Genomic DNA, 13,244 nt, shown 5'->3' on the forward strand with positions numbered 1-13,244 from the left:
ACAATCTACGTCCAATCAAAATTTGGAATTTTTACGTATATTCATGAATTTTACGTTCAGTTTACGAAACGGAAACATTTCACATGAACTTTTTTTTGATTGAACTGTGAGATGATAATCAAATTTCCTGATGTCTTTTGCATGTCTTACACCTTTTTGAAAACACCTTCCATGTTTTCTATTGCATGTTAAAATTGCGTCGTTTCGTGGAAGAGGTCATGCAATATAAAAACGTTCTTTATAGTAGCAACTACCATATCGTCAGCATGGTAAATGTGGTAACTTGCACGACATTCAACACCGAACTTTTATGTCAGTGATTGACAGATCAGATGATTTGTTTTGTCTCAGCTGGAGTGACGCACTGTGTCGCTCTGAATGTTCTTGCCTTATTATGAGACACACACGCATCTCGCACCTTAAATGGCACAATACTCCAGTGCAGCACTATTTTACACCGGTTAGATTCGTAGCACGTAAACTAAACATCGATTTACAGACGTATTTCACAAGAGGAAGATATGAAATATATTTTTAGTTTTAATATACTTTCTAGTTCTGAGAGATGGATGCAAGATCTGAGAAACACAAATAAACTGAGATTAACTGAGATTAAAATCGCTTAGGGCAGTTGTCTCTTACAAATTCTGTTTAATATTTCTAATTGACGTAAAATTCAACAATCAAAACATTACATAACCAATATTGAAGGATAAGTACCTTTCGTGTTGCTTTTAAAATATCTTACTTTTATTTTCTAAACTGGTGCTATTTTACGTAAAACAAATACCTTGAGCCCAATATAATACTCCTATATAATTAGTGCAATGTTTTAGACGCTATTTTTACAGATTTAACTTGAAATATAATAATAAATACTTTAATTAAGAATGTTAGATATTGAACAATTCTAAATAAATAAAATTGGGTTTTTGTTGACTTTTCACAAGTCCTTAATTTTCAACGTTTTCTATGTTAGATATTGAACAATTCTAAATAAATAAAATTGGGTTTTTGTTGACTTTTCACAAGTCCTTAATTTTCAACGTTTTCTATGTTAGATATTGAACAATTCTAAATAAATAAAATTGGGTTTTTGCTGACTTTTCACAAGTCCTTAATTTTCAACGTTTTCTACGTTAGATATTGAACAATTCTAAATAAATAAAATTGGGTTTTTGTTGACTTTTCACAAGTCCTTAATTTTCAACGTTTTCTATGTTAGATATTGAACAATTCTAAATAAATAAAATTGGGCTTTTGTTGACTTTTCACAAAGTCCTTAATTATCAACATTTTCAAAACCTAACCTTGCTGTCTCATGTTTAACAGAGAAACATTTAATTAATACCCGTGTTGAATTTTGGAACAACAATCAAATTTTTGCCCTCTACCCAAAAACGTAAGTCTAGTGTATAAACGATTAAAATATTATTTATATATTGTATATTTCTCTGCGATCAGTTTTTGTAATTTTAACAGTTAACTGATTATTACGTTGGTAAATATGAGGGGGTGGGTAGAAGTTAAATATTTTGTAAGTTTGCTCTATCGAAGTATGGATGCTTTTCAGCAACTGGAAATGGTGGACAACAAAGAAAAGCTAATTCAGGACTACGTAGAAAACTTGAAAAAGAAAATAAACGCCCGCAACTTGAAGCGTTACGTTGAAGCCTACATGAAGTGAGTAACGATCTGATTCTTCACTGTGAAAATTATCTAGTGAATTGTATGTCGTTATTAGTTACCTAAATATTTAAATTGTACGAAATTAACGCGTTCACAATATTACGTTCACTTCAATCTAAACCCATCTTTAATTTTAAAACACCTAATAGCACCGATTAAAAATCACAACCTCGGTCGTTACTTGCAAAATTCCTACTCAAAGAATCTTCTTGTTAACAAGGCTGAGAAGTAAAACCAGTTTATGATACAGCATTATCGTAGATGATTGTATGTTTGTTGAATTTCGCGCAAAGCTACACGAGGGCTATCTGTGCTAGCCGTCCCTAATTTAGCAGTGTAAAACTAGAGGGAAGGCAGCTAGTCATCACTACCCACCGCCAACTCTTGGGCTACTCTTTTACCAACGAATAGTGGGATTGACCGTCACATTGTAACGCCTCCACGGCTGAAAGGGCGAGCATGTTTGGTGCAACGGGGATTCGAACCCGCGATCCTCAGATTACGAGTCGAACGCTTAACCCACCTGGCCATACCGGGCCAAATCATAGATGATAAAATATAATTAGTTTAATGGATATTATATTATAAGATTTACTAGCTTAAAAATAAATTTGGTAAATGTTAAAAACACAATAAACAGGATGTGTGCAATTTTAGAAAAAAACCAAAACTTCTTGTTCGAGGGATAAAATCTGTCTGCTTGTTCACTGCCTTTTACCTAGGATTTGAATTTCGCACAAAGCTACACGAGGGCTATCTGCGCTAGCCGTCCCTAATTTAGCAGTGTAAGACTAGAGGGAAGGCAGCTAATCATCACCGCCCACCGCCATTTCTTGGGATACTTTTTTACAAAGGAATAGTGGGATTGACCGTCACATTATAACGCTCCCACGGCTAAAAGGGCGATCATTTTTTGATGTGACTGGGATTCGAAACCACGATCCTCAGATTACGAGTTGAGTGCCCTGATTATCCGGGCTTTTATTACACTGTGAATAATACCTGAAACTCATGCAGTTTGTTTTATAGAAGTGTGAAGTTAAAAAATGAAAACATAATAAACAATGAAGATAATCTCGCATTCATATAGGACTAAATAATATTAGAAATAACATTTGGAAAAGATGTTCTTAATTATCACAGTAAATTAATGAATAATAATAAATTAATGAATAATAATACACTTTTAATGAAATCTTAATTTAGTGACAATGTACTTGATGACATCTCAAACTTTTTCGCATGGCACATGAAAAAATATGTAATCTGTATTTTATGTTGTTTTTTTCACGTTTATATATTTGCTCAGCATGGTGTGGAGATTAGGGTGTTCTAAGGGTCGCGGGTTCGAATTACCATCCCACCAAATATGCTCGCTCTCTCAGCTGTAGAGACGTTATAATGTAAAGATGAATCTCACCATTTGTTGGTAAAAGAGTAGCCCAAGAATTGGCGGTGGGTGATGATGACTAGTTGCCTTCTCTTAGCGCTATACTGCTAAATTGGAGACGGCTACTGCAGATACACCTCGCATAGCTATACGCGAAATTCGTAACAAACATTTTGAGGTTTTCCCTCTTTGTGATTTATTTCTTATAATAGTACATTCGCTTTCTCCAGGACACTTCAGTGAACAAAGAAAGAATCAGATGTGTATATACAACAGTCATGAGGGTTATGAATCAAAGAGGAATTATCCTCTCATTAACCTCCACCACCTCGCACAGTTGTGAACCTAAAGTGTTTTGGTCATAATAAAAGTAATGTTATCTGATTGGGCTACATGTTGTTGTTATTTATTTCTTTCTTGCTTTTAAAATTTGTCAGGTAAAACTGTAATAATAAAATTTGTCAGGTAAAACTGTAATAATAAAATTTGTATTGCAGAACATGTATACATTATTTTAATATTGTTTAAATTTTCCTCAGGTTACTCTGAGACTGGGCCGGGAAACGGCCAGGTGGTTAAGGCGCTCGACTCGTAGTCTGAGAGTCAGGGGTTTGAATTCCCGTCACACTAAAACATGCTTACCCTTTCAGCTGTGGGGGCGTTGTAATGTCACGATCAATCCCACTGTTAGTTGGTAAAAGAGTAACCTAAGAGTTGGCGGTGGGTGGTGATGACTAGCTCCCTTCCCTCTAGCCTGACACTGCTAAATTAGGGACGGCTAGCGCAGATAGCCCTCTTGTAGCTTTGCGCGAAATGAAAAACAAACAAACACTTTACGATCATATAGTTGGCATTACTCAATAAAAGATAGTACAGGGTGTCCGAAAAGTCTGGAAAAATAGAAACTTCGACGAATTTTACAGACTGTCTTCCACATGACGTCCATGCAATTCGAAACAACTTTGGATTAACAGCGGGATTAACCTGACTTTCTCGTGCTTTGACGGCGCCATAATCAGTCACGTAACAGAAATTATCCTAAGCTGAAAAATGACCTGAGATTCCGTTTTCGGGGACCGTATCTATTATTACAGTAAGAGTTTCTCTTCTTTCATGTAAAAAAAGAAATACCGAAAATTTGATTGCAGTGTTACAAAATTAACTTTTAGAAAAACCTAACGTGTATCATACCACCATCGTACAAATAAACCGTTACAGCAACTAGCACGTAGAAAATAAACAGTATTGTAACACAATAATCTTGTGATATTTTAATAGATATTCTAGTTTTATCCTTATTCAACCCCTAACGGTTCCAAACGTTGTAAGATAACGTTATTATTATCAGTTACTCTATACTGACTCAAATTTAAGCTCGATTCGTAATCTGAGGGTCGTGAGTTCGAATTCTCTTCACACTAAAACGTGCTCGCCCTTTCAGCTGTTGGGGCATTATAATGTGATGGTCAATCTCACTATTCGTTGGTAAAAGAGTAGCCCAAGAGTTGGCGGTGGGTGGTGATGACTAGCTGTCTTCCCTCTAGTCTTACACTACTAAATTAGGGACGGCTAACGCAGATAGCCCTCGAGTAGCTTTGTACGAAATTCAAAACAAACTCTTTAACTCTAATGTTAACGCACATATAAAATGATAAACATAGACTATAATTACCAATTATTCCTCCCCCAGTGAACTGGTTCATCTGTAGTCTGCATTTGTGTTCGAACATTTAAAATGAACAGAAGAGGTGATTATTTACAACTTTTGAAAATAAACTCGATCAAGTGCTATTGGCAAAAAAACTCCAGTATTTACTTTCACAAACCGGAAAAGAAATAATAAAGATATAAAGTCGTTTTTGATTGGAGAATCTATATAGGGAATGCATTAAACAGCCAATAAAGGAACTTGTAACATCAAAGAATGATTTTAAAACAGAAAGCAGAGTTTATATCGTTCGTCTCAGTCAGGTGCTTACGATCCAATCCAGAATAATAAATTAACACATAAATAAATGGTTCTGAATTAAAATGATTAGAATTCTTGCAGAGCAAATTTTCGAAGCTTAATTACAGTTATTTCTTTAAATTCATGAATACTTCTATTCTACCAGGTTTCGAAACACTTTGAAAACGAAAACAAGCTTAAATTAGTTCAGTGTTTGAAATAAATGTTAGCACAAACTTAAAAATTGCTCAACTGGTGGTTAAAGTCGTAAAAACTGGAAGTATTTTCAACTAAGTTTCTCATCCAGTGTTGTTGTTTTGAATTAAGCACAAAACTATATAATGGTCTATCTGTGCTCTGCCCACCGCAGGTATCGAAACCCAAATTTTAGCGTTATAAATCCACAGACATACCGCTGAGTTACTGGGGGGCTAATCTAGTATCAAAATAGTAAAATAATGGCATTAAGATTTTTTTTTCCATTTATTAACTATAAAAATAAGTGAGAAGTAAGTGATAATACTTATTTTTAAAACATTTAGGTAGTTTTTATACAATAGGATGTGTTGATATAGTACTGATAACGATGGTTATTTTGTTTCTTCTAAAGTAAGGCCCCCCGCTAATACAGCGGTATGTCTCCGGATTTACAGCGCTAAAATCAGGGGTTCGATTCCCCTCGGTGGATTGAGCAGAGAGCCCGGTGTGGCTTTGCTATAAGAAAAACACACACGCACTTCTAAAGTAAGATGCACGAATTATCCAAAATTATCTAATTTGTATTTTTCTGTAAACAGTAATATTTGTATTACTGTCTGATGATTATTACTGGCTGAAATACTTGTTTCTTTGAAGTTAAGCACAAAGCTACACACAGCGCTATCTGTGCTTTGCCCACCACGGATGTCGAAAACCTAATTACATATTTAAAAACGGCTGGTATGGGTATAGAAAGCATTAGTAGAGGAGCGAATACCTTTTCTTTCTTTGTGAACCTGACGATGACCGAAGAAGGTCGAAACGTTGTTCGCTCCTCTACCAGTTCTTTCTCTACCCACACCAGCCGTTTTTAAATATATAATTTTCTCTACAAGTGGGTTTTTTTTCGTCATTACGGATTATTCAAACTCCATTTCTAGCGCTGTAAGTCTGCAAACATACTTCTGTGTCACTGGAGGTGGTGGTCTTAAAAACAGCAACCATTATGATATGCAGCGATACGTTTATGAGCATACTTCGATAAAATTAGGGGTTCGATTCTCGCAGTATACACAATAGATACTTCAATGCACTCCAATATAAACAAACAAATATTTCGTACTTATTTTTGTGCAAATTTATAAATTATGCACTTATTTATACAAACCTCTTCTGTGGCATAGCCGTACGTCTCTAGATTTAAAATGCTAAGAATCGGGTTTCGATATCCGTGGTTAGCATTGCTTTATACTTAACTGCAAACAAACTAAAATATTTATACAAATTTTACTCAATTTTATAGTATTTGTTTATTCAGATTGGTGGCTTTAATACTACTATAAAAATAAAGTTTATTACAGCAGTAAAAAATGGCTGATACGCGTGCACGAGTTGAACCAATATTAACACGTTTGAAAATATAAATAAGTTCATCACTCCTTTTCTGTGCTACAATAAAGTTTCAGTATAGCAAGAATTAAAACGTCTGATTTGACTTTGAAGATTATAAAGACGAATTAGAAATACAATTCACCAGAAAGGTTTTCCTAGCCAAAATAATTGAATAATTAGTAAATGAAGACGAAGATAGAATGGAAAAAGGTCACGTGTAATGTATTCTTTCCTGCAAAATGTCGAGAAATCCCATTATGCTATGTTATTTTGAATTTCGCGCAAAGCTACTCAAGGGCTATCTACGCTAGTCATCCCTAATTTAGCAGTGTAAGACTAGAGGGAAGGCAGCTAGTCATCACTACCCACCGCCAACTTTTGGGCTACTCTTTTACCAACGAATAGTGGGATTGACCGTCACATTATAACGCCCCCACGGCTGAAAGGGCGAGCATGTTTGGTGCGACCGGGATTGGAACCCGTGACCCTCGGATTACGACTCGAACGCCTTAACCTACCTGGCCATGCCGGGCCCATCCCATTATGACAAGCCTTTTTGACATACTTTCTAGAAGGCCACAGTCCTGGATTGATATTTATCACTGTGGCCTAAAAAATAACACTGTTGGGAACGAAAATAATTGTTGTAAATAAATAGGTGTTGTTTTTTGTTGTTTTTTTAAGCCAATGTTTATCTATCAGGGTTATCCTGTTACCCTATAAGGCCAAGGTATTCCGACTCTTATTTTGTGTCAGAGATAATACTGGCTGAGAGTATTATGTGATAGGTGGTGCTTTTTTACTGGTCTAGCCTTATTTCTACAATAAAATAACAACTTATATTATGTGTGTATGTGGGGAGGGGGAGTTGAAAGGATGGAAAGATTAGAATACTTTGACAATAAAGAACCAGTTTTAAACCCTTACTGTGTGCGTTGCAAAGTTATAGTATAATCCACAGCTATTGTTAGGTATAGGTTATCACCTATCTGATGACCACTTTACCATGGCCGTAATAAACACCATACTTGTGTAACGTACAGTTGTCTCTCCAGGTATCGATGGTTTCAGGTATTAAGTTATGTATACATTTCATTCGTTAATGTTCGCGTGTTCGGGAGTCATTATATCAAAGTTTATTATTTAACTGTTATATACTTCTGCTTAGTTTATATGCAGTAAAGACACATTTTCTTTATTTGTAATTATTAAAATATATTAATTTATTTAAAAATTATAAATCGTCAATACTAGCGACGGAACAGGTAGGGAGGTTATGTTGATTTGTTTATACAGTACGTTATACAGCGTTTCTTACTTTGCTGCGTGATTCCTATAATCAGTGTCATTAGACCAACTGTGGTTCTGCAGAAGCTAATATCAGGCCTTACTAAAACGAGAAACAGTAGATACATCAAGAAAATTATATTGTGCTCGTTGTTATCAAAGAACAAAAAAAAAATCCTTCCCAGTTGAGAGATATTGTTTACGCGTTCTGTATTTTACAACTTTTATGTGTATTTTACAACTATTATAATTTCATTCGAAAGTTTATTATAATTGTAAGAAAAGAAACAATATTTTTTAAAAAAGGAAATATGAAGTGTTATAAAGTACAATGATTTTATATAATAATGTATTTAAACGTTTGATTTCCCGATTTTCATTAATTGCTGTTATTATGTGTGTATATATATATATATATATATTATATAAAACATTAATTTGCTTTACAGCCGGAAAGACATATCTATTGCCATTGAAAACAACCTTAAGTAAGTATTTATTCGTTTTATGGTCGGTTACAAAGATTCTTAAAATAACTTCGGGTCTACATCCATATCTTAAACTAAAAATTATTTTGATATAATAAATAATAATAATAATAAATAATAATAATAATAATAAATAATATAAAATTATATATTCAAACATCTAAGCCCGCCCCCTACATTCCGACACTCAGTTACACAACCCCTTTCAAACATGTGGTCAGCTTCCGGTCAGTTACCTCTCTCTTTCTTTGTGAACCTGACGATGACCGAAGAAGGTCGAAACGTTGTTCGCTCTTCTATGTAAAATATTTTCTCAAACGAGCCGTTTATATATATATATTTCTCTACAAGTGGGTTTTCTCGACATCACTGATTTTGATATATTCTCGTAGTGTGAAATTACGTTTTGAAACGCTAGTCATGTTTTTGTTTGTTTGTTTTGGAATTTCGCACAAAGCTACTCGAGGGCTATCTGTGCTAGCCGTCCCTAATTTAGCAGTGTAAGACTAGAGGGAAGGCAGCTAGTCATCACCACCCACCGCCATCTCTTGGGCTACTCTTTTACCAACGAATAGTGGGATTGACCGTCACATTATACACCCCCACGGCTGGGAGGGCGAGCATGTTTAGCGCGACGCGGGCGCGAACCCGCGACCCTGGGATTACGAGTCGCACGCTAGTCATGTACGAGGTCTGTTCAAAAAATACGCGGACTGTTTGAATTGCGCGGCTCCAGGGGAATCCGCTTGGTGTCGCTAGGTACGCACAGATCAGCTGATTGCGACGCCATTTCCTGATTACAGATATCTTCATTTGTGTATTAGCTACGCGGTTTTAAGTGAAATGCGATTTTTTCGTTTGGCGGATTTCAGAATGAATGACCTGAAGGAGCAACGACTTGCTGTGAAATTTTGTGTTAAACTTGGAAAATCTGCGACTGAAACTTTTGCTATGCTTAACACGGCTTACGGTTATGTTGCTATGAAGCGTACGTCATGTTTCAAGTGGCATGAACGTTTTAAGGATGGTCGACAGTCCATTGAAGATGATGAGCGTCCTGGACGTCCTTCCACGTCAATTGACGATCCACACGTCGACAAAATCAACACCCTGGTGCGGGAAAATCGACGTCTGACTGTCAGGGAGCTTGCTGAAGAGTGTGGGATATCAGTTGGATCTTGTTACGAGACTTTGACCGAAAAAATTGAAGATGCACCGCGTTGCTGCGAAATTCAGCCCTCAGAACTCGTGAGTTTTTGGCCAAACACTCGATCACTGTTCTTTCCCCCCACCCCTACTCACCTGACCTTGCTCCTTGCGATTTGTTCTTGTTCCCCAAACTCAAAAGACCCTTGAAAGGAAGATGATTTGAGACGATTCCCGAGATTAAGGCAAATGCGACGAAGGAGCTGGAGGACATTACAAAAGAAGCGTACCAGGACTGTTTCAACAAGTGGAAACACCGTTGGGAAAAGTGTGTGCGTTGGGGAGGAGAGTACTTTGAAGGGGTCCCAGACCTGTAACTTCTAAATATAGTACATTTTGTTTTATGACGTTAGTCCGCGTATTTTTTGAACAGCCCTCGTAAAAGGTAAACAAAAAAACGACAACAGCGCTACTCTGCGGTATGGAATTTAAACTCCTTCTGACGGGTGATGATAACTTGAGATTTTATTTTCCCATTACTTTAAAATGTTGTATCAAAACGCAGAATCGATCGATTTAAAGAGAACGATTTTCATATCCTTGTCTGCACTCGGAACGACAGTTAAGTGATTAATAGCGCAAGAAAAGCGCTAACTGAAATCGAATACACATGTAAAGTTAAATAATGTTTTCCATTTCAGACTACAGAAGCCCAAAAGGCTGTAATTTCTAAAAGTTACAAGTAAATTTCTGCATAGATAAAAATTGCTTTTCAGTTTTTAAAAATGTAAAAGCTAAAACATAGTTTCTAAACATATGTATTAGAACTAATGTAGATAGTGACATAGCTCGAAAAGTCAGGGCCATCGTCTGTCAAATTTTAGAACTAAAACTTTTTGTTTCTACGCCTACACACTTTAATTTTAAAAATGAAAAACGTTGTAGACAAATACGTTGCCCTTCAGGAAAATATTGCAGTTTTAGGGCTTGAGTTTCTACAAACTTATATAGCTATAATGACAAATTTCATCACACTTTTATAAATATGAAAACCCCTTTCAAAAATAATTTAGTTTTGGAGTGTATTAATGAATATTCTTACTCAGATTACGCTAGTTTTAAGAAATTTCAATTTAACGTTTAAATATTTTTTTACAGTTTACAGTAAAACTTATTATTTTAACATTCTACAGTGAAATCTCGTATGCATGAACCGTTTAGTAAGACATAACATGGCATGGCCAGGTGGTTAAAGTACTTGACTCGTAATATAAAGGTCGCGGGTTCAAATCCCTGTTACACTAAACTTGCTCGCCCATTCAACCCTAGAGGCGTTATAAAGTGACGGTTAATCCTACTATTAGTTGGTAAAAGAGTAACCCAAGAGTTGGCGGTGGGTGGTGATGAATAGCTGCCTTCCTTCTAGTCTTACACTCGTGTAGCTTTGCGCGAAATTCAAAAAATAAACAAGACATAATAATAGTGTATTTGTTCTAATTATTTTGCAACATAAACTATACTGCAATTATTTATAAAGTCAAATGAATTGCATAATTTACAAGGTCTTGATTCAACAACACAACATGTTTTTTTTTAAGAACAAACTGCTGTTTGTCACGAAGTTTAAAACGCTCAAACATTTTGTTTTGGTTGAAGTTCACTGTTCTCATTGCAGATCTATGGACGTGATGCTCGTGACAGGAACAAAATCAGCCCACGTGCAAGCCGTCCACACCATGCTTGCACACATGAATAAACAGAAAACAACTTTTATGAAGTTCGATCGCGTCGGTGATGTAGTTCAGGAAGCTGTAAGTACTGGAACATTACTGTCGTTTAAGAGGCATGTTCTTATTATTTATATTTCATAGATTCAAATGCCTTCATTAAAGAACAAACTTCATTAAGTTATAAACGAAGTAGGTATTAACGTTTTGTTCTGTCATGTTGAATCTTTTCATTTGCAAATTTTCTGTTGCTTATACTTGAAATGAAACTACATCATATGTGGAATTCGATGAAATACTAATACAGTAGAATAATAAATGAATAAATAATTTCTGTTGCTGACTATCATTTCGTTTAATATTTTAAAAGAACTATTTTGTTGAGATTTGAACGTTAGAGAAAAAAATTATACATCTGTTCATGTTTTAAAAAGCTGTTGATGTTTAAAGAAGTGTTTTTGTTGTGTGTTTTTTTTTTTTTTTTTCTATACTGGGTTTTCTATTGACTGTAGAATTCATTTTAACACGTTTCTTACAGCCTGAAAAGTTAGCCCAAAACCTATTGTTGTTCGTCAAAGGTCTGGGACTGTGTATGTATATTTATAACTTTTCTAGAAAATATAAAATTTAGAGTATTTAGGAAAGACAGACTTATTGCCCTAAAATTGAATATTGTACATAAATTTGACATTGACTGGTTTTGTACTGATCACCGTAAGGAATAACAGCTTAGACTAAACATGTGTTCATGACTTGGAGAGAGAGAGAAATTACACTAAGAATTCTTTTCCCATTAAGAAAAAATAACCTAAGACAGATTAATTTTGACACAAAAAAATATAGCAGCAGTATGGCCGGGTGATTAAGGCACTTAACTCGTAATCTGAGGGTACCGAGTGCGAATCCACGTCACATCAAACATGCTCGCCTTTTCACACGTATGATGTTATAATGTAACAGTCAATCTCACTTTACTTCATTAAAAGAGTTGCCCAACAGTTGGCGGTGGGTGGTGATGGCTAGCTGTCTTCCCTCTATATTTACACTCATGGAACTATGCGTGAAATTTAAAACACACCACAAAAATATAAAGTATGCCACGGTGTTATTTAAGGATTTTCATATAAATGGTTCGAATCGAATCTCAGATATAAAGCAGTATTATGTTCACATTAATTTCAACTTATTTTACGTTCATGCTTCAACGTAATGCCTCAGTCTGTTGCACCTCAGCTAATGTAATTTTATCACACTCAGCTAATGTAATTTTATCAGTACAGACTTACAGAATGAGTTTTGTTTGTTTGTTTTGCAATTTCGCACAAAGCTACTCGAGGACTATCTGTGCTAGCCGTCCCTAATTTAGCAGTGTAAGACTAGAGGGAAGGCAGCTAGTCATCACCATCCACCGCCAACTCTTGGGCTACTCTTTTACCAACGAATAGTGGGATTGACCGTCACATTATAACTCCCCCACGACTGAAAGGGCGAGCATGTTTGGCGTGACCGGGATGCGAACCCGCGACCCTCAGATTACGAGTCGGACGCCTTAACACGCTTGACCATGCTGGGCCCTTACAGAATGAGAGAGGCTTGAATCAAATAAAATAAGATACTGTTTTAAGGCCCCGGCATGGCCAGGTGGTTAAGGCCCTTGACCCGTAATTCGAACCCGCAATCCTCGGACAGACAACACTCGTGTAGCTTTGCGGGAAATTAAAAAACAAACAAACATTGTTTTCAATTGTCGTTTGCTGACCTCTTCCCGGTGACTTAGCAGCAAGTCTGACGGCTTGTAACGCTGAAACGCGAGATACCCACGGCGTTTACTGCAAATAAAGCAGTGTAACTTTGTGATTAATGACAAAGCAAACAAACAAAAACAAAATTCAGTTGCTTCAAATAAATGATGCATTAAACAAAACACGTGATTAAGAACGTTTTACTGAGATCTTGCTTCACTCACACAAAACAAAGTT

At 35.9% G+C, this 13,244-nt stretch overlaps 1 protein-coding gene across 1 annotated transcript in view; it reads left to right on the forward strand.

Annotated features, from left to right (window-relative positions):
- The window catches only part of LOC143255961 (uncharacterized protein ZK1073.1-like), a 137,523-nt gene that overhangs the window by 119,401 nt on the left and 4,878 nt on the right, over positions 1 to 13,244 (forward strand). The window contains exons 9-12 of the mRNA XM_076512449.1: positions 1,574 to 1,683; positions 8,354 to 8,392; positions 11,214 to 11,349; positions 11,804 to 11,855. Coding sequence (XP_076368564.1) covers positions 1,574 to 1,683; positions 8,354 to 8,392; positions 11,214 to 11,349; positions 11,804 to 11,855 — 337 coding nt within the window. The remainder of the gene's footprint in view (positions 1 to 1,573; positions 1,684 to 8,353; positions 8,393 to 11,213; positions 11,350 to 11,803; positions 11,856 to 13,244) is intronic.

This window comes from Tachypleus tridentatus, chromosome 7 (assembly GCF_004210375.1).
Source record: "Tachypleus tridentatus isolate NWPU-2018 chromosome 7, ASM421037v1, whole genome shotgun sequence".
In the NCBI taxonomy this organism is placed as follows: Eukaryota; Metazoa; Arthropoda; class Merostomata; order Xiphosura; family Limulidae; genus Tachypleus; species Tachypleus tridentatus.